This window comes from Fusarium tjaetaba (genome assembly GCF_013396195.1).
Source record: "Fusarium tjaetaba strain NRRL 66243 chromosome Unknown NRRL66243_c0000231, whole genome shotgun sequence".
Taxonomy (NCBI): Eukaryota; Fungi; Ascomycota; class Sordariomycetes; order Hypocreales; family Nectriaceae; genus Fusarium; species Fusarium tjaetaba.
In genome coordinates this window covers 59,274-85,214 of record NW_023501427.1, presented here as the reverse complement: position 1 = coordinate 85,214, position 25,941 = coordinate 59,274, and the positions used below count along the sequence as shown (strand labels likewise).

Genomic DNA, 25,941 nt, shown 5'->3' with positions numbered 1-25,941 from the left:
CAAGGTACTCATGCACTTGGGCACAAAATGAGCACCCACAATCATATTCTCGCCGAGTTCCGCACAGCCCCCCTAAAGAGGCCGAAATGAATCGTAACATGCCAAGAACAGCTCAACCCTCCTTCCTCAGCTCTGCTAGCCCCCAAATTGGTCTGTACAAGAATGGGCGCAAGAGTCTAGACCCTGAGGTCATCTTACGATTTATCGTTGCATCATGACTTCAGCTGACAAGGGGCCTCCGCATTTTCACAGAATACGACACGTCAATTTTGTGCCTAGATTATCACTACTCTACCAAAAGTACTCGTCAAATCCCTCCTGCAGATCCGTAGCTATCCAATTAATGCGCTCAGCTGCGCGTCCTTTTGGCACCAAGACTTGTACCTGGTATTCCAGGCTATTCGCGTCTCCTGCATTAGCAGCCTTTGCCGTATAGATCATGCACCATTTTCGGAACGGCAGAGCCTCCACTTCCAAGGGCTGGTAGAACATATGCTGCTCTTATGCAAAAGAAACTCCTCTATAGAAACTTTGGTCTAATCATCTACATACAAAGTATCCGTGTCAAATGCGGGGGCCAAGTCCATGAGCCCGTTGACAGCTTGAATCGACTGAATCCACGCATGGCCTCGATCCAATTTCTCTGGCGTCAGCCCAATTCCTTCACGAACTGCGAATGCCACTGCGCTCAGATTCTTGGACTCTGGAAAATATGGCATATCAGCAGCTGTGATGCAATTACCGAAATACTCTCTAGCCATATTTCTAGCCTTGCGTGCATCTGTTACAGTGACAATTAGCGTAAAGCACGGATGCAACGTGAGCTCGTTGTACATAAAATGGTTCAGCGCTTCCAGTAGGTAGGCTTTGAATGCATCTTTTGTTGAGCATGTCTCCAGATGTAGCGATCCCGTGTTTCTAAATAAGGATGCTTAGATCCTCAGCCGAGGCATCAAATCTTAGATATTAGAATAGTCTGTCCAGCCTCCATCAGAGCCTTGACTTTCGTATCGTAACATATGGTGAAGCTTGTGAGTGATGCCTTTGGACATGCAGAGGATGGGAGCCAGCGTGAGCGCCGTTTTTGTTGTTCTTGAAGCGCTCTAAGCTAGACATGCTGCGAGAGAATTAAGTATGTCTATACTAGTGAACACATCAATCGAGAAATGCCATGGCTGCCATTACTTATCGCTCTCGAGAAATGAAGCCCAGTTGGCACGGATTCCGGAATCTGAATACGACGTGAATTGCTGGTGCAGACGCAGAGTGGGCCGACTGTATGCGAAACACCCTCCACTTCGGCGGATTTAGCAGACAGGCCATAAGACAGCCAATCATAGGCCGCTAAACCCGCCGAGTGTTGGTTGCCATGTAAAGCGCTGACATTGCACTTTTGCCGAGATCGGGCCATCCGAGACACGACACTTTATTTCACTCACAAAAGCCCGAGAGAGATTAGATCTGTCGAGATAGTTGTCATCCAGCAACTGCCTGCTCATAATAGCAATTGAATTGAAGCCATGCCTAGTTCCGAGTTGGCGCACCCGCCCCGCAAGATCCTGCTTGTGGTGACGACAGGCGGATTCACCCATGCCAGTATGTTCCGTTGACCCCTCTCCATCCAATGTCACGCCACTCACTTCCAAGTTCTAACCCTCGCCTAGGTCCCGTATTCGAGATTGGCAAAGTTCTGGCCGCAAGAGGCCACACCATTGAGTTTGCTACGCTCGAGGGCCAGCAAGCTTGGACCAAGGGCTATGAGTTCATCACAAAGGTCCACACCATGGGCCCGGGCCCGACTCACGACCAGATGAATGCTCACTACCTGCGCATGCGAACGTGGGACATCTCAAAGGGCATCTCAGGGACCATGCCGAGCAAGTATCTATGGGACTCGTTCTGGCCACAGACATATCGGGGACTCAAGGCCATCATGGACGACCCGGAGACAAGGCCAAGTATCATGATTGCCGACTTCTTTGTCGACGCCGTCAAGGATATCCACGTCGAGTATAATCTGCCAATCGCTCAAGTCTGGCCCCAGATGCCCTTCTTGATGATGCCATGCTCGTACATTCCTGGCCAACCGGGCTTTCAGCTTGAGGGAACACTTACCTCGGAGCATGCGAGCCTCTGGCATCGGATCAAGAACGAACTCGTCATCTTCTTTGACCTGCCGGTCATCATGAAATGGATGGCGTGGACCAAGAAGATGCGCCTGGAAAACGGTGTCAAATATCCTCCTCACAAGATACAGAAGCCTGACTACCTTATCTTTGTCAACTCCTTCCTTGGTCTGGAGATCCCGCGTGATCTACCTCCTACCTGTGCCCCGGTTGGACCCTTGATCAGCGACGCTTATCCGCCACTCAACGAGGAGTGCGACCAGTTCCTGACCAAGCACATCAAGGTCATCTATATTGCCCTAGGCACACACATTATCCTCACCAATGCCGACGCAGCCAAGATCATCAACGGTCTGCTGCTTCTTCTTGAAGGGGGCTTATTGGACGGCATAATTTGGTCTATTCCCAAGAGTGGCCGCCAAGATCTCGATGTCAACACGGCCTATAAGACTGGTAACAAGACACTCCGTCTGGGGGATATTCTGGATGGAAAGAACCCTGACTGGCTGTGTTCCACGTTTGTCCCCCAGCGAGCTATCCTCGACCACCCCTCGACAAAGCTCTATTACACACACGGTGGTGGTTCCAGCGCCAACGAGGGTCTCTTTCATGGGGTACCCATGCTGTCGATGGGTGTTTTCATGGACCAAATCTCCAACACAGCTCGACTCGTCGATGGAGGCGTGGCTGAGCCGTTGAACAAGTTTCGCTTCACGTCCGAGGAGATCTATACAAAGGCAAAGAAGATTCTACTTGATCAAGACGGGAGCTACAAGCGCAATAGCCTACGGTTGATGCGCATCGCCCATGTGGCTGCCCGGCGGAAACACCATGCCGCGGACCTGGTGGAAGAGCTGATCTACGACACTGAGCTGAGGTTCAAGGATGGAAAAGAACTCAGGCCCATGCATCTGCAGACGGCGGATATGCGCATGCCAGTGTGGAAGGCCAAGAACTGGGACATGTGGGCTGTCGGCCTTCTGGGCATTGGTGCTGTCTTTGGAGGACTGGGAGTTGGCGGAAGAATGTTGTGGCTGCACCGGGGTTGGCTGACTGGATCAGTGAAGGCATTCATGGGAAGCCAAGAGTGGTTGAGGAACCTGATCAAGTAGGTTTGCTAGTTTAGATGTGTATTGGCCTTGTAAAACAACAAGATTGCTTGCTTAGAATATGATCACTATTTCTGGTATAGATACATAAAAGTGACCAGCAACACCCTCTATGAATCATCTCACTGGATTATACACGCCAACCGAAAAATTCGTAGAGCTCTGGTGGAGACAGGCCTATGAGTAACTTGAGCTCAGAGTCATACGCCCTTCTTCATCTCACTATAGCTCACTAGCCACCAGTCAGTAATTCGTGCGATATACTTGAGCCAAAGACGCATGCATACCTGGGAAATCCTCCTCCATCGCTGGCGGATGTGACATCCACCAATCCCACGCCTTGAGCGCCAGGTTTCGCCACCAACACTTCCACGGGGTGTCTCCAGCATTGAAAGTGAACTTTTGCGCAACCATGCTCTGCCTAGATGCTTCAAAGCCATGCTTCAGCATTTCCTCCTCATAGATGGATAGCTGTGCTTTGAGAAAGTCACCTTGACCTTGCTTTGGCTCGGATTTGAGAGCTTTGGCAAGGGACATGGCGTCTATGATTGCGCTGCTGGCACCCTTGCCTAGGTATGGGGTCATGCTGTCGACTTGGTCAGCACTCGATTCATTCTCACCGGTATCTAAGAGTGAGAGAAGAGACTCACCTATGAGCGGCGTCCCCCAAAAGAGTGACCCTTCCCGACTCCCACGGCTTAATCGGATCTTGTGTCTTGACATGCGACACAAACACTGAGCTGGGCACACTCAGCGCAATAAGAGCACGCAGAAGCGGATTCCAATTCTTGGCTCTGGCCAAACACTCATCCTTAAGCTCCTCGGGAGTCATTTCGTCGGGATGTTTGCTCTGGTTCTCGAACTCGTTGGTGTAGCAGCCCAGGCCGAACATGAGAAACGAGTCGGCAGGGTCAATCTTTTCCAAGTCATAAGGTCCATATGGTCTCTGGCGATCTTTGTAGTAAGCCACCACCATGGAACGCCTGGGTGTCATTGCCTGGCTGGACGTTAGCAATTCATCGCATCCAGCTACACGCGAATAGTGTGAATGAACCTACCACACATCCAGACTTCCAAGGAATCATGGCTTCGGTCTCGGGAGTAAATGGCGCTTTGAAGTAGACAACAGTAAGGCCACTGGCACTCCTTTGACTGTTTGGAAGCAACAGTTTCCGCACTTTTGAACCGGCTCCGTCGGCTCCGACTAGGACATCGCATTCAATCTCATCCCCATCTGCAAAGTGCACCTTTACCTTTACGTCGCCTGACTCTCCACCTAGTTGCTCATAAGACGAAAACTGTTTACCGAATTCGACAATATCCTCTGCACCGTGCATCAGAGCCTCCCGCAACTTCCACCTTGACACAGAGCACATGTCCCTGGACTGCTGCACATCCAGGCGACAGATGAGCCCGCATTTCTCATCCATGAACGCCACGCGATTCCCCTGGGCTTGTGTAATGCCAATGGCGTCATCGATAAGAGTCGCTACAGGCGCAGGAAGCTGGCTGCGCAAATCATCGAGGATAGAGGGAGAAACAAGGATACGGAAACCAACCAACGAACTTGTGCCGCTACCGTCGCGCACACCGCGCTCGTAGACAGTCACACTAAAGCGAGGGTCTTGTCGAAGTATCTGCGCGAGTACGAGACCACCTGGGCCGGCGCCAATGATGGCAACACGAATGGGTTTGGGTTTCTGGTCTGTCATGATGAGGTTTGAGCTGGCGAACCATCATAATAGCAGCAGCTTTGATTCAGTTTTAGGGACGTCTTGATAACTACATAGCCAACTCAAGGAGTACAGAATACATCATCATCCCATTTCGGAGGGAAAAAATGGGCATCAGCGCATTCTCGGCGGGTTTTGCTCACCATCAGTTGGAGGAGCCAACAGACCCGTTGGGCCGGCACGGATTTCGGAGTTCGGCTTACCGTACGTACCCACGAACTCCTTCTCTTCTCGCCACAAAAGACAATCAATGGCTTGATCCTGCCACTAACTGCAACGACAATGATGGCACCATCTTCAGAAACTCATCTGGCACCAGCGACAGAGCAGCCGGTCCAGCTCAATAGCTCCAGCGTTAGTTCGCTGCGAATGGCCTTGGGCGTCCTTGGGTATGATCCCTGTCTCACCTTGACTGCTTTGGTTCTGTGAGGCTTTTCTGATATGCGAGCGACAGGCTCTGGATATGCCTCTTTCTGTCTGCTCTAGAGACCACCATTGTTGCAACAGCATTGCGCACCATTTCTGATGATCTCGACGGCCTGATGCAGTCTAACTGGGTGGTTGTGGCCTACCTTCTCACCTACAATGGTAAAATAGACACTAAAGATGTTAATCAAAGTGTGATACTGACTAGAGTAATTACAGGATTTCTACTGTTGTTCTCCAAATTGACTGATGTCTTTGGCCAGAAGACGCTACTCATCGTCTCTCAGGTCATCTTTCTAATATCTTCGTTGGCTTGCGGCGCAGCCCAGACGATGCCCCAGCTGTAAGTCTTTCTTCTTTCGCTCATCCCCTTGCCTTAGGTGTACGTTTTCTACTGACTACCATGATGTCTATCAGGATTGTTTTCCGTGCCTTTCAAGGGCTTGGAGGCTCTGGCATCTACTCGACCGTCTTTATCATCATCGCCAAGATAGTTACAGTTGAGAAAGTGGGTCTTTACACCGGGATACTCAGCTCAGTATTTGCGTTGGCCAGTCTCCTGGGGCCGATCCTTGGCGGCGCTATTGTTGAAAACACAACCTGGCGATGGGTCTTCTTTTTAAAGTAAGCCATACCCTCCATAGGAGAGGTTGATCCGAGTCAGAGGCATGTTATACTAACACGGGCAGTGGCCCGGGAATCGCCATTTCTCTGGCCTTTGTCATCCCTGCCATTCCTGGTGCAAACCAAAGACTCTTCGGCAAGGACCAGATACAGCGCGTTGACGCCATTGGTGGTTTCCTTTCTTTGGCCTGGCCGATCCTGCTGGTATTTGCACTACAAGAAGCGGGTGATGGGTATGACTGGGACAGTAGCGTCATTATCGGGACGCTTGTAGGTAGCGTCGTTGGACTCGTTTCCTTCGTTGCGTATGAAGTGTGGGTTCAGCGACAATCGCACCCAGAGCCGATATTTCCCATTCGATTACTACGGAGTTTGAGCTTGTCACTCAACCTAATGTATGTCTTGATTGTCCCAGAGGTACCAGGAGCCAGCTGACACGTCACGAATAGAAACATGTTCGCTATGGGCGCATGCTTCTACGCAGCCATCATACTACTTCCCCAACGATTTCAGTCTGTCAATGGGCTTTCAGCACTAAGTGCTGGCCTCAGAATGCTTGCATTCACGCTAGTATCACCAGTCTTTTCTATGGCATGCGGTGTAGCATTGTCTAAGAGACCTCATGCTGTATACATCCTGTTGTTCACGGGGGCGGCTTTGACAACGGTAGGTATGGGCTTGTTAAGCAGTTTACCAGATTCGGGGCTCGTATCCAATCCAGTATATGGGTATGAAGTCATCCTTGGTGTGGGATTGGGCCTTATGATGCCGTCATTAATCTTCTTGCTCAAGGTTGAGTTTGGCGATGAAAACCTAGGTTGGTCCTCCCGTTGATCTGCTGTCTTACATTATTCCTGATGACATTAGCGGCTGTGATGGGCGCTAATAACACGGTTCGAACCCTTGGAGGCTGTGTTGCCTTGGCTGCCTGTTCAACTGTGCTGCACACGGACCTCAACAGACAACTGGCCACTTTCCTTACTCCCGAGCAAATAGCAGCTGTGCTCAGCTCTTCAGTAGCCATCGATGGACTCAGTGATTCGGAAGCACTGCAAGTAAGGAAAGCGTATGGTATAAGTTATGATACGCAATGTCGAGCTCTCTTGGCTTTTGCTGGACTGGGCGTTGTGGCAGCCTTGGGCTTGTGGTTGACAAGTAAGAAGTTGAGAACCAGGATGAGAGATTTGCGAGAAATACGGGAATAGGATTCATGAGTAGAAGACAAAGATCTATTATGAAGGCGCGAAGATAGTCAATGTGATAGGTGTATGGTAGAAACTATAGACTGAGATCCAGGATGAGAACAGCCGAGATACTTGATCGAACTTCACTGCTCCGTTCTAAAATACATTGAGCGAAGTTAACGAGGGGCTCCAAATCAAACCTCTTGAGAAATAGCTTGATATTCAAGAGCACATCGACTACTTGGTTACTATACAGCGGTCATGGCCTTATCAATTCCTCTCCTCAACGTCATTGCCATCTGCTGAACAACTCTAGTGGCTCTGGGTACCTCGTGCCTCCCTCCATGATCAAACTCAACTCTCCTCCTGGGATCACACATGTCCCTCAAGTTCAGGCTTTCCTTGACGGTGTGGTCCTTGGCCCCATAGATGTGCGCCGTGGGAATCCGAATGGTTAAGCCAGCCTCCCTTACTTTGTGGGCCACGAGCATGTTCCACTGTTCTTCAGGATGTGGCTCGTGGCCCGGTACGTATGGTCCCAGCCAAGGCTCCGTCAATGAGGCCATGCTGTCTACAGCGGGCTGGTAGTCGAGATTGTCCTGCTCTAGCGTCTTGGTAACAAGCAGGGGACTCCCGCCACAGATGAAGGCGGCAAATTTGAACAGGTTGGGCCCGAATGGGTTCTGTACCTGATGATCAATGATGACAGCCGCAAGTAGGGCTGCACCCTGCGAGAAGCCCATGCAGGCGTCGAATGGTCCCTCAGTCGCTATGAGATCGAGAAGTTCGGCCTTGGCTTCTGTGAGAGTGCGACCGCCGAGGCCAGGAGAGTACCAAGTGTAGAAGGGGCCGGCAAATATGTTCTTGATCTCTGATCCACTGAGTTAAGCATGACGGGGCATTATGGAGTTGAGAAGGCGAGTTACCTTGCACTGGTTCTACGTCACAAAACCCATCATAGAACTTGAACGTGGCGTTGCTGTCGAGCGCATTACGAATTGGCCCTGGATTTGGTGTTAAATAATGTCCTCTTAATACAGAGCATTTAAATTACCAGTTTGAATGTCAAGGACCTGATTTACAGATAGATCAGTCAGTGATGGACATGCAGAAGATTCAGTAGGACGTACATCTGAGTTAGTCCCGGCACCATGCAAGCAAAGAAACTTCATCTTGACGAGTGGGTTTGACTGAGTGTACTTTGACTGTAGGGCTGAAATCTGGGAGAGGCAGGCGAGTCCTGGTCAACGTGTGTTGTGTTGTGTTGGAAGTCGTCAGGTAACCTCTCCGTCACGGCCAGCCACGTGGTGTAAGCGCTTGTTCTCATTGCCAGAAAGATCAGGAATCTCGGCTGCCGTGTCACGGCGGGTTGAGGTTGATTCACGCCGTTGAAACCCACCGAGCGAATGGGCGTTGCTGCTGGAACCCGCCGAGATGTGGCGTGAGCCGACCAACAGCTTCTACCTTGATCTGACATGTATCACGGCGATAAGCTAGCTGTGGATCTAGGCACCGCACGGGTTAATGTCTGCTTATTTTTACGGAATGTGGCTACTTCGGGAGGATTGCGCGATATGTGAACGCAACTGGGGAGTTGAAACGAGGCGCAGGAATCCGAACCTGGTTCACTATTCCTCCGCTTATCGCCTTGCGGCTTTCACCCACCACCGTTTACGGTCTAGCCATCTCGGCGGTCCTTACCGGAGATCTGTTTGGCTGTTGGGACTTGCAGCTTTGTAGGGACATCGCGTTCTTCAGTGTGGTGCGTCTAGAAAGAGTGTCATATACCAAAAACTCCCGGCTCGCTGGGAGAGGACAACTGCAATCCTCACTTCTCTCACTCTTCTACTAGCCTTTGTCTTAAGACATCTCATAAGTCATCCCTTGACATTTGTGCTACGTCTTCCCTAAGTTTCTCCCCGTCGTCAAAATGCCGGCATACACCGAAGATATCATCAACAATGGCGACGCAATGCCAGAGCCTCTCGTTCAGGCTGTCTTGCAGCAGGACAAGTCCATGCCTATCGCCATTGTGGGCATGGCTTGTAAACTACCCGGCGAGGCCACCAACCCAGACAAACTATGGGAACTATGTGCCGAGAGGAAAGCCGCCTGGAGCGAGGTTCCCAAGGAGCGTATGAATATCGATTCTTTCTGGCATCCTGATGGCGAACGAGGAGGAAACGTATTGTCTTTTGTCCTTGCCACACTCTCAAGAGTTTTGATACTGATGAAGCCACTCTAGACAAACGCAAAGGGAGGCCACTTCCTCAAGCAAGACGTTGCCGCCTTTGATGCATCGTTCTTCTCCATCCCCCCCACAGAAGCAAAGAGCATTGACCCTCAGCAACGCATCCTGATGGAGACGGTGTATGAGGCCATGGAGAGTGGTGGAATGAGTATGGACGACATGGCTGGCTCCGACACGAGCTGCTACGTCGGAAGCTTCTCTCGAGACTACTATGAGATTATCGATCGAGATCCGGAAACAGCGCCTCTGTACTCGGTGACGGGTAACGGAGCTGCTATTCTGTCTAACCGCATCAGCTACTTCTATGATCTCAAGGGGCCCAGTCTGACCCTGGACACAGCCTGTAGTAGTAGTCTGGTTGCCCTACACCTGGCCTGTCAGAGCTTGCGTTCAGGAGAGAGCCATCGCTCCATCGTCGGTGCCACCAACCTGATTCTCAACCCTGACATCATCACAGCGATGTCTAACATGCATTTCTTCAGCCCCGACTCACGATGCTACAGTTTCGATGCTCGTGCAAACGGCTACTCCCGTGGCGAGGGTATTGCTTGTTTGATTCTCAAGCCCTTGGCTGATGCCATCCGCGACAATGATACGATTCGTGCTGTGATTCGAGGCACGGCTTGCAACCAGGATGGGAAGACCTCAGGTATCATGCTGCCTTCGCGAGAGGCCCAGGAGGAGCTTATCAAGACGGCCTACAGGGATTCAGGTTGTGATTTTGCTACCACGGCCTATTTCGAGGCTCACGGTACTGGAACACAAGCCGGAGATCCCCTCGAGTAAGCTCAATTTACAGAACTAGGGTCTAACAATACTGACCTATGTTAGATCTGGAGCTATCGGTAACACCTTTGGCCCCCACCGCCCCGTGGACGAGAATGGCCGGAAGCTTCCACTTTACATCGGCAGTGTCAAGACAAATGTCGGCCACACTGAAGGTACAAGTGGTCTTGCCGGTGTCATCAAGGCTGTCTTGTCACTTGAACGCGGCGCTATTGCTCCCAACGTGTACTTTGAGACGCCCAATCCGCAGATCGACCTTGAAGGCTGGAACCTGCGAGTCCCCACCGAGGCGATAGCCTGGCCTACCAAGGGGCAGCGTCGAATCAGTGTCAACTCGTTTGGCTTTGGCGGAACAAACGGACACGTCATTCTTGATGATGCCTTTCATTATCTGAATGCGCGTGGTCTGAAGGGTGCTCACCGAACGGCTCCTAGGCCACTGCTGGACTTGCAGACTGGCATTGCCATGAGCAACGCGATTGCTCCCGTCTTGCCTAATTCCAACGGTGTCAATGGGCATACCAATTGTCTCACAAACGGTCACACCAATGATCATACTAACGGTCTGACAAACGGCCATACTAATGGCTATACCAACGGCCACTCCAATGGTCACACTCTCTCCACTGCAAAGCGTCACCGCGTGTTCATCTGGTCCACTCATGAAGAGAATATTGCTGGAAAGAGTGCGGCCGTATATGCTGAGCATCTGGCCCACCGCAAGGAGGCAGACGAGGAAGCCTTCCTCGACAATCTCTCGTACACACTCTGCAGCCGTCGTTCCATGCTGCCCTGGAAGTCGTTCCTGGTAGCTCAGTCTCTACCCGACTTGGCTGAGAAGGTGGCCGCGACGCGCCAGAAGCCGGTGCGCGCATCCATCAACCCGCTCAAGATCGCCTTTGTCTTTACAGGCCAGGGTGCCCAGTGGTTCGCCATGGGTCGAGAATTGATCCAAACTTATCCCTTCTTCCAACAGCGCCTGGAATATTTCGATCGGTTTGTCAAGAGTCTTGGAGCCAAATGGTCTCTCGTTGGTAAGTAACGATGGATCGTGTATCTTTGTGGCCGAGACTAACTGGCATAGATGAACTGAACAAGGATGAGGAGACATCTCGCATTAACGAGTCCCTCGTTAGCCAGACTGCTTGCACGGCCCTCCAGCTTGCCTTGGTCGATCTGCTCGCCAGCTGGGGTATTCGTCCCCACAAGGTCATAGGCCACTCGAGTGGTGAGATCGCCGCCGCTTATGCTTCAGGTATCTTGCCCACTGAATCAGCCCTCAAGGCGGCCTACTTCCGCGGTCTGCACTCTTCTAGTCTGCAAGAAAAGCTGCCGTCAGCTGATGGCGCCATGATGGCTGTCGGCCTTGCTGAGGAAGATGCCAACAATTACATCAGTACCCTTGCTCCGGAGCTCGGCAAGGTATGCGTCGCGTGCATCAACAGCCCGACCAATGTCACTGTTTCGGGTGATCGACCTGCCATAGCCGCTCTGGCTGAGGCTCTTCAGAAGGATGCCGTCTTTGCGCGGTTACTCAAGGTCTCGACGGCGTATCACTCCCACCACATGGAGGCTGTTGCTAGCGATTACGAGTACTCTCTGGCTGGTATGGAGGTCAACACGCCCTCGGAAACTATTGAGATGGTCTCGACCGTTACTGGAGAGCTGTTGAAGTCCTCTGACATCCTTGGCCCTAAGTACTGGAGGGAGAACATGGTGTCCCCCGTCCGCTTCAGCACTGGTCTGCAGGCTCTCTGTGCTCCCCGCGCCACTGCCAAGCGTGCTCGTCGTCTTGCCGCCAATCAAGCATCGGTAGACGTCTTGGTCGAACTCGGCCCTCACGCTGCTCTGGCAGGTCCAATCAAGCAGATTCTGGGCGTTCCAGGCTTGGAGAAGAGAGGCATTGTATACAAGTCTGTGCTATCTAGGGGACAGGATGCTTGCTCGACTGCTCTTGAGGCTGCGGCATTCCTCTTTGCCAAGGGATGTACGACTATCGACCTCTACAAGGTCAACTCTCCAGCTGGATCACATATAGCACAGCCGCGTGTGCTCGTTGATCTGCCCCCATACTTCTGGAACCACACCAAGAGCCACTGGATGGAGTCGCGGTTGAGTCTCGAGCATCGCTTCCGCCGTCATGCTCGCACTGACTTCTTGGGATATCCTGTCAATGACTGGAACCCTATGGAGCCACGCTGGCGCAATCTCATTCGTCTCCGCGAGCAGCCCTGGCTGAAGGGCCATATCGTGCAGGGCTCATATGTCTACCCCGGTACAGGCTACATGTGCATGGCTCTCGAGGCGATGCATCACCTGCGACATATGCCTGAGTATACAGCACCTCAGGGTGACTTTGCGGGATACCGACTGAAAGATGTCAAGCTGATTCGCGCTTTGATGGTTCCAGCAAGTGAAGAGGGAGTTGAGACGCTGTTCTCTCTGCGCCACTACAAGGAAAGTACAGCTTCTTACTCCAACACTTGGTATGAGTTCCGTGTCTTCTCTTGGTCTGCCGCTGATGGGTGGGCTGAGCACGCTCACGGTATGATCACTGCCGTCTATGATGCCCCGAACACGGCTCATTTGAACCATATTCCTTTCAACCCGACGATGAATATTGCATTGGGCTTGGAGACCTTTTCGGGAACACGCACATCTGAGAACCTGTATGACATCGTGGATGCTGTGGGTTTGGTGTACGACGAGCCATTCCAGAACTTGACTGGAGACCTCGTGTCCAATGAGGGCATAGCAAAGGGGGTCGTCACTGTGCCTGATACAAAGTCCCTGATGCCTTTTGAGTTTGAGTATCCTTATCTCGTCCACCCTGCCACTATGGACGGCTTTGTCCAGATGGTCTTCCCCGCGTTACTACATGCCCAGACTTCCATCGCGTCTCCGTATCTACCAGTCTTCTTCGCCGACACTTTTGTCCGAGGCGATATTGCTCAAGCTGCGGGCCATCGGTTTGACTGCATCGCAACTGCGGGATACACCGGCTTTCGAGAGGTCACGACCAATGTTCTTGTCCGCGACGAGGACACCGGCGACTCTGTGGTCAGCTTCAAGGACGTCAAGTGCAGCGGAGTTGACTCTGGAGATAGTGCCAATGACTCTCTATCGGGTCGGGATGCTATCAAGAAGCTGTGCTTCCACTCCACCTGGCACCCGGATCCAGTGCTCCTATCTCAAGACAAGGGTGACGAATTAATGCGTCCTTTTATTCCTGTCCCTGAAGATCCTCAGCGAGTGGCTAACCTCGAGACGATCGCCTACTACTACTACTACCGGGTTCTGCAGGCTGTTACTGAAGACCAGGTTCCCAGCATGAAGCCTCACCACCAGAAGTTCTTCCGATTCATGCAGTACCAGCGTGACCTCGTTTTGGCTCACAAGAGCCCTCACCAAACACCCGAGTGGGAGCAACTTGATGACCCAGTCATCAGCCAGAAGATGGAGAATCTGGCTGCTCGTCTGGAACCCTCTGGTACCGACGCCCAGCTCATCTGCCGAGTGGGCCGAAAACTCGACAAGATCCTCACGGGCGTTGTCGACCCGCTTGCGCTGATGCTGGAAGACGAGCTTCTGTACAAGTACTACGAATCCGTCATGGGCTACGATATCATCTACCACTATGCCGAGATCCTTGCCAACAAGAACCCTAATATGCAGGTTCTAGAGATTGGTGGCGGTACTGGTGGTGCTACGGCCCCAATCTTGTCAGCTTTCGGCGGAAATAACGGCAAGTACCCCAAGTTTACCTCGTACACTTTCACCGATATCTCCTCGGGCTTCTTCGAGGAGGCAGAGACCAAGTTCAAGGACTGGGAGGGCCTTGTTGAGTATAGACGGCTCAACATTGAAGAAGACCCTGTTGATCAGGGTTTCGAGGCTGGGAAATACGATCTTGTCGTTGCGGCTTCGGTGTTGCACGCTACGGCCAACATCACTCGGACTCTGGAGAACACGCGAAAGCTGCTTAAGCCGGGTGGCCGTCTCATCTTGGTGGAGATCTCCAATATGCTCAACCAGGCCTTCCTCTTGTTTGGCTGCCTGCCCGGCTGGTGGATGTCTGAGGAGAGTTACCGCCCTTGGGGCCCTACTATGGATCAGGACATGTGGGCAGAGCACCTCGAGCGTGTTGGGTTCAGTGGTCTAACTCTCGCTGCCCCAGATAGCGAGGACCCCAAGGATGAGCTGGGTCGTGTCTTCTCTTGTGTTGCTGTTGAGCAGCCGGCCCCGCCAACCGTCGACCCATCTATTTCCTCGGTGGTACTGATCGTTGATGACGACGCATCTAGTGATTTGGTGCAATGTCTTGACGAGAGTATTTCCAAGCTGGGTGTTCCAGTTCGTAGGACTCGACTTGCCGAAGCGGCGGACACACCCCTCAAAAACGCCTGTTGCGTGTCTCTGGCTGAGCTCAACCGCTCCGTCATCAAGGATATGACCTTGGCCGAGTTTGAAGGCATCAAGGCTGTCTTCAAGTCCAGCCGGGCTTTGCTCTGGGTGACCGAAGGAGCATTCAACAACGCAAGTCGTCCAGAGTCGGCTCTCTTCCATGGTCTTGCTCGCTCGCTCCGGGCTGAGAACGAGACCTTTCCGTTGACCACGGCGGACTTTGCGTCCATCAATCGCGAGAACCCTTCAGAAACTGCAGAGCAATTGCTTGAGCTATTGCAGCAAGTCCTGCGGAGTCCCGGAGCTCAGGAGCCCGAGTATCACTATCAAGATGGCTCTTGGAAAGTCTGCCGCTGCCTCGAGTCTGTTGATGCCAGTGCTAAGATCCATGGCTGCCTGCACCATGAAGCGGCTGTCAGCGATAAGACAGAGTTGCAGCCCTTCTACCAGCCCGGTAGGCCCTTGAAGTTGAGCATCAAGACGCCCGGTCTTCTGGATACGCTGCGCTTCGAAGACGATCCCCTACCAGCCGAACCTCTTGGGCCTGACGAGGTTGAAGTTGAAGTCAAGGCGTCCGGCGTCAACTTCCGCGATATCATGATCTGCACGGGACAGATGTCTGACCCTTCGCTTGGACTTGAGTGTGCTGGTATTGTCCACCGCGTCGGAGACAATGTCTCTAATGTCAAGGTCGGTCAGCGCGTGGTAGCGTGGACTCGATATAACTACTCCAACTACGCTCGTACTCCCGGTTGCGTTGTCGAACCAATCCCTGACGACATGACCTACGCCACCGCGGCCTCCTTGCCCATCGTATACAACACCGTCATCTACGGGTTACAACACATGGCTCGTCTCCGCAAGGGCGAGTCGGTCCTCATCCACGCAGCTGCTGGAGGTGTTGGCCAAGCAGCCATCACCCTAGCCCAACGTCTCGGGGCGGATATCTTTGTAACGGTCGGAACTCAAGAGAAGCGAGACCTTGTCAAGAGAGAGTTTGGAATACCTGACGAGCGCATCTTTTCTAGTCGTGACATTAGCTTCGCGCACGACATCAAGAAGGCAACCAACGGCCACGGCGTTGATGTTGTGCTTAACAGCTTGGCTGGAGAGATGTTAAGTGCTACGTGGGACTGCATTGCTACATTTGGCCGCTTCATCGAGATGGGCAAGAAGGATATTGTAGACAACCGTCGTCTCGATATGGCGCCGTTCCTGCGCAATGTCATGTTTGCCTCTATTGATCTCATTACCGTCTATGAGCGGAACATCTCATTGGCAGGTGAGCTTCTCCATGAGACGATGGACCTCATCCGAACCAAGGCTATCAAACCTATTCCCCGCATCAAGACATTCTCATTCTCCCAATTTGAGGAGGCTTTTCGTTTCATGCAGCAAAGCAAGCATGTCGGTAAGATTGTTATGGTGCCTGAAGAGAACGACATGATCCCAGTAAGTTTCACTTTGCAATATCATTCCTGCTGGTCTAACAATTTCTACTAGGCTATCCCAGCATCCTCGGGTCCCTTGACCTTCCAAGAAGACGCGTCATATCTCATTACTGGATTTGGCGGTCTCGGTCGCAGTATGGCACGCTGGATGGCTTCGCGAGGTGCCAAGAACCTCATCTTCGCTTCTCGTTCTGGAGACCGCCGCCTTGAAGTGCGCGAGCTCATTGATGAACTTGCAGAGGTTGGCACGCGAGTCGAGGCTCTGTCGGTTGACATCACCAATGGGCCAGCACTAGATGCCGCCATAAGAGGCATCGCCGACAATTTCCCACCTCTCCGTGGTGTTGTTCAAGCTGCCATGGTTCTGGACGATGCCATCTTCGACAACATGTCTCTCGAGTCGTTTAACACCGGCATTAGGCCCAAGGTTCAAGGAACTTGGAATCTACACCAGTCTACGTTGAACCAACCGCTCGACTTCTTCGTCATCATGGCGTCTTCTGTCGGTGTTCTTGGTAACTCGGGTCAGGCCAACTACTCAGCCGGTAACGCGTACGAGGATGCTCTCGCACAGTACCGCCGCTCGCAAGGACTCCCTGCCATCTCGGTTGACCTGGGTATGATCTTGTCTGTGGGTGCCGTGGCTCAGGACTCTACTGGAATGATCCGCAACAATCTAGAGAGCAAAGGATTCGTGGGTATTGAGGAGGATGAATTCCTTGCCATCCTCGAGACTTCCATTCGAGAGTCGTCCTCTTCATCAGCAGCCGGCCAGATGATCACTGGCATCCAGACACAACCCACTGTTCCAGGTGACGACGGCGTTCCCGTTGACGAACCCTTCTGGAAATCTAGCCCAGTCTTCTCTCACCTCCCAAAACTGGGCGCCCGCTCTTCCGGTCAGTCCAACAATGTGGGCGAGCAGTCCATTCAGTCTCTCCTCAAGAGCGCCCTCTCACTAAATGATGCTGTGACGGTCATCATCGACGCAATGACAATCAAGCTCAGCCGCAGTCTGATGATGGACGTCGCAGAGCTGGACCCGACCCGACCAACCAGTGCATTTGGAATAGACAGCTTGGTGGCTGTCGAGCTCCGAAACTGGTTCCAGAAACACATGAAGGCTGATATTGCCGTCTTTGAGATTTTGCAGACGAACAGCCTGCAGACGCTTGCCTTTAGAGTTGCAGAGAAGAGTAGTTTGGTGGAAAACTCCCTGGCGGATGGACAGTGATGGTTTGTATTCTTTAGTTCCAAGGCATAATCGATCAATCTTTCTATGCTATTGCTTGATGTGTAGTGTTAGTACATTGGGTTTTCCTTGATTCACTCGAAGGCAAAGTTCATTTGCAGTCCTACCCTCTGACGCACTAGCTATGGTCGGCCTCTGCCTTTGGCGAGAGAAGTGTCTCAGTAATTATTTCATCACGGAATTCTGCCTTCTTGTCTCTATCATCCAATTAAACCTTGTACGAAGATCAAATGTCACTCTTATTGAGGCATCATTTTGGACATCTGCCCCAGTCCTCGAATGCTCCCGTTGAGGAAAATCGTAGACGGCACGCAACTCGAATCCTTCCGAAGTGCGGGTATTAAACGCCGCAGCAGGGATAGCATCCATGTGATGGCCGGAGATAATTGCATCGTACGAGCGTCTAACCCGGCGAGTTTCTTGGATCCGGCCCACAGATCCAAAAATTGCCGAGAGGGCACAAAATTAATCCACCGAGCATGACGGCTTTGGACTCGATTGCACATCTGAATTCCGTTCACCCGCTTCTTGATGAGATACAGCACGTTAAAAGAACAAATGAGCCTTAATCGGCATCATGATAGACCGCTAGAGATAGAACAAAAATGGACACATTCGACGTCATAATTGTCGGTGCTGGCTTGGCCGGTATTAACGCTGCGTACCGCCTCCAATGTGCCTTGCCGTACCTCAGCTACGCCATACTCGAGGCCCGTGATGATATAGGTGGCACATGGGACCTCTTTCGCTATCCGGGCATCCGCTCAGACTCGGATCTATACACCTTCGGCTTCGCATGGCAGCCGTGGGATCAGGGCACCGCGCTAGGTGAGGGCGGTGCTATCCTCAACTATATGAAGAAATGTGCGCAGACACACGGTATCGACAAGCATGTTCACTGCCAACGGCGACTGAAACATGCCTCATGGTCTACACCCCAGCAGACATGGACCCTTGAGGTACAAGACACTGGCGCACAAAAGGAGCTTCAGTATCATGCCCGGTTCGTCATGCTCTGCACTGGCTACTACGACTATCACAACGGCCGTGACACGGTCATCCCCGGTCTAGACAACTTCAAGGGCCAGGTGGTGCACCCCCAGTTCTGGCCCGAGGATCTGGACTACACCAATAAGCAGGTAGCGGTGATCGGCAGCGGCGCCACGGCCATCACGCTGATCCCCAAACTCGCCGAGGAGGCGGCTCGAACCACCATGGTGCAGCGGAGCCCGTCGTATATCTTATCCATCCCCAATGGTGGCAAAAAGGCCCCATGGCTGGTGCGGCTGCTCCCTGCGCGGTGGGCTCATGCTTACACCCGCCTGTCGTTCCTGATATGGTCCCGCTTCATCTGGCTCTTTTGCCAGACGTTTCCGGACCGGGCCCGTCAGCGGCTCCGCAAGGGCGTCGAGAAGGAGTTGCCGCACCATCTGCCCTACGATCCACACTTTAACCCACGCTACAACCCCTGGGATCAGCGTGTCTGCCTGACCCCAAATGCCGACTTCTTCAAGTGTCTGCACACAGGCAAAGCTGACGTCAAGACGGGCAACATCAAAGAGGTAGTCGCCGACGGCATCATGCTTGAGAATGCGCCCCAAGACAAGATCCCCGCTGATATAATCATCACGGCGACGGGCCTCAAGTTGCAACTCGCAGGCGGTGCCACCATTGACGTCGACGGCGTCCCTATCAAACCCTCTGAGCAGTATCTTTGGAACGGAACCATGCTGCAGGATGTGCCAAACTTGTCCCTTGTCATCGGCTACACCACTATCTCCTGGACTCTTGGTGTTGATACCGCCGCCATGCTCGTGTGCCGTCTGCTGCAGAAGCTGCAAAAGGCCAAGCTGTCGAGCGCCACGCCTCGAGCTGAACAGGGCCTCGCCCTGACGCCAAGGCGTCTGTTCAACCTCTCGTCGACGTACGTCACCACGGCAGAGAGCGAGCTCCCAAGAGCCGCAGCCCAAGCACCCTGGCAGCCTCGAACCAACTACCTCTCGGATTACTGGTTCGTCAAGCTGGGCAGATTGGACAAGGGTCTTCAGTTTGTGCGGGACGAAAAGCAGCTGTGACAACAAATGGGACTCGAAGGACCGTTCTATAAATGCCCAATTTAGGGCCGACAGAGATACTTATCTTTTCTTTCTTTTATAATAAGACAAAAGCGCTGTATTGATAAACGAAGCGAAGTTAATCATCATGACTAGGGAAGCGGCACCTTGAACAGCATTCAAGAGGGAAACGACAAAGCTCAGAGCCATTAAGAATTGAAGAACCAGGTCGGCTTTCAGTATTACAACTACTACATAAATGAAAAAGTGCCTTTGTGGAATGGACAGCATTCCATATTGTGAGGTTGGTCATCCCAAGCACATCTCCTAAAAGGCCTCTCGTAGCCCAGTGGCTCTGTCCGTTCAGAATATCATCTTGCAGCTCCCCATTCAATCTCTCAAGAAGAGTGCAAAGTTAAGTCTAGTTTGAAACGCCGACAGGGGTCATGCAAACAAGAGCTTGGCCAAGCTAAAGTTCGAGGCGAGTTAGCATCTACTATTTCCTGCCCAAAAATAAGACTTACTACAGGGAGAACACAGCATCGAGCTCGTTTACCACTGGCAGCGCAGATGGCTTGGAAGTTGGCGGCATCGGTAGGAGACTCGGTGGCTAGTAATCCCGTTAGCTACAAGATTTCTTATGAGGTCAATGGTATACTCACGTGAGTCACATTCAACGTCTGCAACCCCAAGAACATCGAGGGAGCAACACTCAGGGTTTCCATAGAGACTGTCGGGGCATGGATCAAAGTCGGCGGCCGCTGCGCTGGTGGATGAGCTGGGAACGGACTCTGTGGAAGAACCGGGGGCAGAGGTAGCCGCTGACGAAGCAGGGCTGGAGGTTGTGGGGCTGGCGGTGGAGCTGTTGTCTGCATCACTAGTTGAAGGGGTAGAAGAAGAGGTGCGAGAAGTAGTGGGGTTGCTTGTGTCTGCACCAGCACTGGAGGGTGCCTCAGACTGTGTGTTTGATGAAGCAGCTGAGCTGCTTGCTGGTACACTAGCGGAAGTGCTCGCAGGAGTATCGTCGGTAGTAGCCGGGCTGGGGCTGGATGTCTCAGGAGCAGAGGATGATGGTCCACTACCGTCAGTGTTACTAGTTGGAGCGGCGCTATCGCTAGGCCCCTGAGTAGCAGAGCTGCTAGGGCCAGAGGAACCAGGACCTCCAGAGCTGCCACCTCCGGGTGATGAAGCCGACGGACTGTTGGTTACAGGAGTGGGAGATGAGGCAGGTCCAGTGGGAGAGCTAGAGGGTGGAACCACCACGATGACTGTGCCTGTGCCAGTTGATCCAGATGGTGAGATAGTAGTCGTAGTAGGACTGTCTGTTGGTTTGAGGGTAGTTTCAGTGGTGGTAATAGTGGTAAATGGGACGGAAGCAGGAGAACTGGATGGCGGGACCTCAACGATGACTGTGCCTGTACCAGCTGACCCAGAAGGGGAAATAGTAGATGTAATGGGACTGTCTGTTGGGTTAAGGGTACTATCAGTGGTGGTAACAGTGACAAATGGAACTGAGGAAACAGATGATGCCTGGGAGCTTGGCACGATAACAATAACGGTGCCTGTACCAGTTGACGCAGATGGAGAAACAGTTGAAGTGACAGGATCGTCTGTTGGGTTGAGGGCAGTACCGGTCGTAGTAGTAGTGATAAATGGGATTGAAGAAACTGGAGAGTCGGAAGGGGGGACCTCCACGATGACGGTACCTGTGCCAGTCGACCCGGATGGGGAAACTGTAGATGTGATAGGATTGTCCGTTGGGTTGAGGGTGCTTATGGTAGTGGTAACAGTGACGAAAGGTATAGAAGAAGCTGGGGAGCTCGGCACTATAATGATGACAGTGCCAGGGTCGGTGGGGTTGCCGGGTGGAATAGTGCTCGTGCGAGGGTCATCAGTGGGAGAAAGATTTCCTGTAGTAGTACTGGTGACATAAGATGCTGAAGGAGAAGCAGCCTCGGTGTTTGGGACCTCGACGATGACACTACCGGTTGCCCCGGGCCTATCAGGCGTGATAGTTGTGGTAGTAAGAGAGGGAAAGTCTCCAGTGGTAGTGACCGTGACATACGGGACTGAAGAGGGAGAGACCCCATCAGCTCCGAGAGGAGATGTTGGAACTTGAATAACCACGATGCCCGGCTCACCAGGCTCAGTCGGGGGATAGGTCTTGGTGACAGGTTGGTTGCCAATGTCATCAGGGTTCGCAGGAACAGTGAAGGTGAGGTAACCTCCATCGGGAGGAGAACCGTTGCCGTTGCCATTACCATTGGTAGCACTATTTTGAAATGATTAGTTGGGTCTCATACAACTGTCAATGGCATATCGAACGTACCTAGTCAGAGTAGTCAAGCTAGTCGAGACATCAGTCAGGACAGTGCTCAAAGACGTGGGAGCATTGGTGACATGCACAACAAGACCATCATCAAGGACAATGTCAGTGTTGGCAGGGAAGTAGGAGTCGATGAGGATAGGCTGCTGGAACTGATATTCAATGGGCTGGAGATTGATGACGGTTGAGCAGAGAGGATCAGCGGAGGCTTGAGCAAGTACAAGCTCCATCATCGCTGAAGCAGCCATGACACTCTTGGACTTCATGGTGATTAAAGAGTACCAAAGGATAAGAATAAGCGAGTGATATGAAGAAAACGAGTGTAATCAGAAATTGATGAGAGGATATGATTGAGATTCAAGTGAATATCACTGGAATCATGCTGAGGGAGAGCTGTATATACACGTTCAAACCACTGAACCAAGATGTTGATTCTTGAACAACAACATCGCACGGCATTGAGGCAATTTCTCCTGTTTAACTTGACAAATGCCGACACGACCTCCATGACCCGACCTCCCGCCGCAAAAGTGAAGTCTTTCAGCTCCCATCGCAAAACTTTGTCTCTTGACAACCCAACCATTGACACTATCGCCTGCCTGTCTCACATTCTCTCCGCTAAGCTAGGTTCCATCGGAGATATTAGCCGCCGATCACCTTCCCGAAACAGGTTTGACAGGGAACCGTTATGCAAGGTAGAGATGATAGTATTGCCTCGTTTGGACGGATCAACAGGCATTGAGTTTTTGCTTCAGCTGCGTTGTGCATGTTTTGGTCTCAAAGTTGGAAGTGTTATGATATCGAGAGGTATGAAAGTGTCAAAAGTAATCTTGGAACAATTTGGGTACTGAGAGGTCGGCGATATATAATACTTAGACGAAGGGATGTTTTTGCAATGGCAGGCATACAAGTCCCTTACTAACTTTCACTCGTTCACACATTTGTCACTCGCTTCGTCGCTCGCTTCAAAATGCAAACCTTCAAGTCCCTCATCCCCCTTCTCCTGACTGCCAGTCTTGCAGTCAACGCAGAGACAACCTCCTGCGTTACCTCAACCAAGACCTTTCCAACCCTCACCTCCATCATCGTTGAACCGACCAGCACCTGGTCCGGCAACGGCACAGGTGGTGGTCCTCATACCGTGTATACCACTGAGTATCATGAGTTCTGCTCCACTGGTCTGCGTCTGCACACGTACACCATCACTGAGGCTTGCCACAAGGAAACGTGTCAGCCTCGCACTACTGGTGTTCCGCCTGGTTTTACCTCAACTGTTACTGTTTGTAACTCTTGTGGTGAGAAGCCTATCACTGCGACGCTTACTGTTCCGTGCCCTGAGGCTACACCTACCAAGGGCCCTAGCAAGCCCGAGCACTGTGAGACATGCCATGGTCAGGGTGAGCCTTCTGGCGAGCCTCCGGTCGAGCCACAACCTGTTTCATCTGCCCCTGCTGTGAAGCCAGTCCCCACGGCTCCTCATCCAGGAGAATGCACCACGTGCGGACCCAAGCCCCCATCTGCTGCTCCTCCTCAACCTCCCAAGCCAACCAATCCTGGCGAGGACAAGCCAGAGCACCCTAACTCTCCTGCATGCACTACTTGCGGTGCTCGAGGAGAAGCTCCTCAACCCCCTGCATCCCTGGCAACCTCTGTCGTCCCCGGCCTCTCTGGAGAGAAGCCAGCTACTAGCCCTACCAGCCCTGCTCCCGGAGAACCATCTGCTATCACTGCTGGCGCTGCCAAGTCTTCGTATGTTGAGTTGGGTCTCCTTGGAGTCTTTGGTTTTGGTTTGATTCTGTTGGGAGTTCATCTTTAGATTGTCTTAGTATAGCTTGATCATCTCAGTCATCTGGCTTAAAGTGTTGAGGTGGAGGTGGTTTTGGCTGGGTGTTGTCAGGGAATATGTAATTACTAATACAGCATTTGCTTAATCCCGAGCTTGGCTACTCGATAATAACTTCCCTTCTTGTACATAATGGCATGTTGAATTCTTAATTGAATGATTGAATCGAAAGTACTTTGTCAATGCTGCAATCAATGCTGCAAGTATGTGGATGTTCACTGTGCTACATACGCGATGCGTTGTGATAGCATTCAGTTCAGCTCCGCTGGTTAATCTCTGTATACACTAAGCGATGCAAAGCAGGGAATAATCCATTGAATGAAGCAGTGATCATCAACTAATATTTCCTTGCGGACACTAAAAGATATCCATGTCTATCTGTCAGATCGAATTAAGTAGAGATCTACAATCATTCTCCGACGTCTGAGACAATGTCAAGGGAAGAGCTGTCAGCCGTATTGCCGGTAACATTATGCGCGCGTGGAGAACTCTCCGCCGCTCCAATTAATTATATGAAAATTCTCCGCATTTAGGGACAAGATCGGCGGGTGGTTCCTGGTTTTGTCTAAGACATCGTCACGGCAGTTCGTTAGTCTGGATCGAGTAAGCAACGGCTGATTCATGACATGTCCCTCGCAGCTTCGGCAATTAGTTTTGTATGACAGCGAGTTCCGGAACTGAATCGAAGGGAGACTCCTTGCAGTTTTCTTTCCTGAATCTACCAACAACGACATTAATTCCTTTCACTTCTATCCCGTGTCTCAACGTTCTTAGCACTGCTTTTAGCAGATAGATTTATTCAGTTACTATTTTCATTCTATATCTATCTTTTACCGGAATCACCATTATGAGAACACCGAGTTCAGTTTACTCAAGACTGTATACAATTAATGATATCAGTTCGATTTCGAAAGATTACACAAAGCCCACCAGCCGGCGTGCTATAGGTTACTGAAATAAACTTGTTTATTATTATCTAGAAATTCAATACTCCGGGGTAGGCCACTTTTTAGACATTAGGACATGATGATCTGCAAATAGATCAAGTTAGCGGCATGAGTTTGACGACCTAGTTGACCTTATCGAGGGCACGATCCATCCTTGTGCATCAAGAGTGGACGATGCAGAGCTGAGGAGCATTCCAAGCTTCAACCTCCCTCGCCGAAAGTGCCGGAAACAGAAAGTCATCGTGTACAGCTCAGAGTTGTTGAGGAACGCGAGGCTGGAGAATGATATCCAGAATACCAAGACGAGATGACTTGTCTTACAGCTCTCGAGTATCTTTCTCTATAAAGACCGCATCTTGCGCCAGCTTTCCAGATATTTCACCATCATCACTCAGCATCCCAACAATCCATCACACTCACTCTTCAATCTTTCCAATCCAATCTTTCAACTCAGCAACCATGCAGTTCTACGCCATCGTCTCTCTCTTCCTCGCCGGTGCCGCCTACGCCGCGCCCGCTACCTCCTCCAACGGCTACGATGCTTGCCCCGATGGTGGTCTCTTCGGAAACCCCCAGTGCTGCAGTCTCAACCTCGTCGGTGTCCTTTCCGGCGACTGCCGCTCCCGTGAGTTCACCCTCCACCGTTCATGACAGGCAACTAACTAATCGTGACAACAGCTACCAGGACTCCCAACAGCGCCAAGGAGTTCCAGGAGATCTGCGCCGAGTCTGGCCAGAAGGCTCGCTGCTGCGGCCTCTCCGAGATTGTAAGCTACCTCTTCTCTACTTTCAAGATAATAGATTGGCTAACCGTGATGTAGCTTGAGCTCGGCGCTTTCTGCCAGAAGCCTGTCGGTGTCGCTGCTTAAGCCCTCGAAGGGGTTGTCACTTGCTGTTCGGGGTGGTGTAGTCCGAAGTTGTCGGCGCGTGTTCTAATATTTGTGGAGGATCCTGAAAACTGCAAGTAACAGTGGGCTCTACTCTAGATCGATCGCATGATTAGGTAGCAATCTAAGGTCTCTGTTATCATTGCAAATGTGCTATCTGTCCACCTGCCTCAACCTACCCGTGCTAGGATTTTGTAGTCCAAAGATAGGAATGACTTGTATTCAGCAGCCGCTCGAAATGCCAACGGTGAGGATCTTATCTAGGCTTAGTAAGACTTCCACTTGAAACGCCTAAGCGAGAGTGAGAGATGGCAACGCTGGTTGGAAGATACTTTGTTTGTTACGCAAATGTCATCCGGCAGAATTGGGTAATTATGGACCATTTAATTTAATGGTCCTACAAAGGAGGGCGGCGCAGGTGACACAAAACTGCCAAAAGTACAGACTCGCTAGACTCGTCAGTCTCCGGAGGCCGAATGAGGCGTCTGACATGCATCAAGAATTCCCCGTCTGTAGCCACCAAAGGATATCCCTGTAA

At 51.8% G+C, this 25,941-nt stretch overlaps 9 protein-coding genes across 9 annotated transcripts; 6 read left to right on the top strand and 3 right to left on the bottom strand.

Moving 5' to 3' along the window:
- Window positions 1–1,520: 1,520 nt before the first annotated feature.
- Window positions 1,521–3,238, top strand: FTJAE_10051 (UDP-glucuronosyl UDP-glucosyltransferase; the record flags this gene model as incomplete). Its single annotated transcript, XM_037342854.1, has 2 exons — window positions 1,521–1,596; window positions 1,665–3,238. 2 exons carry the CDS (start codon window positions 1,521–1,523, stop codon window positions 3,236–3,238), a joined length of 1,650 nt encoding a protein of 549 aa, XP_037202901.1.
- Window positions 3,239–3,435: 197 nt separating this feature from the next.
- On the bottom strand, window positions 3,436–4,947 carry FTJAE_10050 (monooxygenase FAD-binding protein; the record flags this gene model as incomplete). The annotated part of the gene is made up of 4 exons (XM_037342853.1): window positions 3,436–3,467; window positions 3,523–3,821; window positions 3,886–4,232; window positions 4,294–4,947. 4 exons carry the CDS (start codon window positions 4,945–4,947, stop codon window positions 3,436–3,438), a joined length of 1,332 nt encoding a protein of 443 aa, XP_037202900.1.
- Window positions 4,948–5,250: 303 nt separating this feature from the next.
- FTJAE_10049 (major facilitator superfamily domain protein) lies at window positions 5,251–7,338 on the top strand (the record flags this gene model as incomplete). Its single annotated transcript, XM_037342851.1, has 9 exons — window positions 5,251–5,357; window positions 5,423–5,556; window positions 5,614–5,737; window positions 5,812–6,018; window positions 6,084–6,413; window positions 6,468–6,688; window positions 6,740–6,835; window positions 6,886–7,073; window positions 7,303–7,338. The coding sequence occupies 9 exons, from the start codon at window positions 5,251–5,253 to the stop codon at window positions 7,336–7,338; spliced, it is 1,443 nt and encodes a 480-aa protein (XP_037202899.1).
- A 112-nt stretch (window positions 7,339–7,450) lies between these two features.
- FTJAE_10048 (serine hydrolase FSH) lies at window positions 7,451–8,374 on the bottom strand (the record flags this gene model as incomplete). The annotated part of the gene is made up of 4 exons (XM_037342850.1): window positions 7,451–8,073; window positions 8,129–8,206; window positions 8,257–8,275; window positions 8,333–8,374. The coding sequence occupies 4 exons, from the start codon at window positions 8,372–8,374 to the stop codon at window positions 7,451–7,453; spliced, it is 762 nt and encodes a 253-aa protein (XP_037202898.1).
- Window positions 8,375–9,132: 758 nt separating this feature from the next.
- FTJAE_10047 (polyketide synthase) lies at window positions 9,133–17,328 on the top strand (the record flags this gene model as incomplete). The annotated part of the gene is made up of 5 exons (XM_037342849.1): window positions 9,133–9,387; window positions 9,448–10,235; window positions 10,285–11,273; window positions 11,324–16,095; window positions 16,147–17,328. 5 exons carry the CDS (start codon window positions 9,133–9,135, stop codon window positions 17,326–17,328), a joined length of 7,986 nt encoding a protein of 2,661 aa, XP_037202897.1.
- Window positions 17,329–17,951: 623 nt separating this feature from the next.
- FTJAE_10046 (FAD-containing protein) lies at window positions 17,952–19,421 on the top strand (the record flags this gene model as incomplete). Its single annotated transcript, XM_037342848.1, has 1 exon — window positions 17,952–19,421. The coding sequence occupies one exon, from the start codon at window positions 17,952–17,954 to the stop codon at window positions 19,419–19,421; it is 1,470 nt and encodes a 489-aa protein (XP_037202896.1).
- A 400-nt stretch (window positions 19,422–19,821) lies between these two features.
- FTJAE_10045 (uncharacterized protein) lies at window positions 19,822–21,992 on the bottom strand (the record flags this gene model as incomplete). The annotated part of the gene is made up of 4 exons (XM_037342847.1): window positions 19,822–19,869; window positions 19,925–20,010; window positions 20,063–21,672; window positions 21,730–21,992. 4 exons carry the CDS (start codon window positions 21,990–21,992, stop codon window positions 19,822–19,824), a joined length of 2,007 nt encoding a protein of 668 aa, XP_037202895.1.
- A 704-nt stretch (window positions 21,993–22,696) lies between these two features.
- Window positions 22,697–23,542, top strand: FTJAE_10044 (uncharacterized protein; the record flags this gene model as incomplete). The annotated part of the gene is made up of 1 exon (XM_037342846.1): window positions 22,697–23,542. The coding sequence occupies one exon, from the start codon at window positions 22,697–22,699 to the stop codon at window positions 23,540–23,542; it is 846 nt and encodes a 281-aa protein (XP_037202894.1).
- A 1,433-nt stretch (window positions 23,543–24,975) lies between these two features.
- Window positions 24,976–25,385, top strand: FTJAE_10043 (hydrophobin precursor; the record flags this gene model as incomplete). Its single annotated transcript, XM_037342845.1, has 3 exons — window positions 24,976–25,141; window positions 25,195–25,283; window positions 25,338–25,385. 3 exons carry the CDS (start codon window positions 24,976–24,978, stop codon window positions 25,383–25,385), a joined length of 303 nt encoding a protein of 100 aa, XP_037202893.1.
- Between the last annotated feature and the right edge of the window lie 556 nt (window positions 25,386–25,941).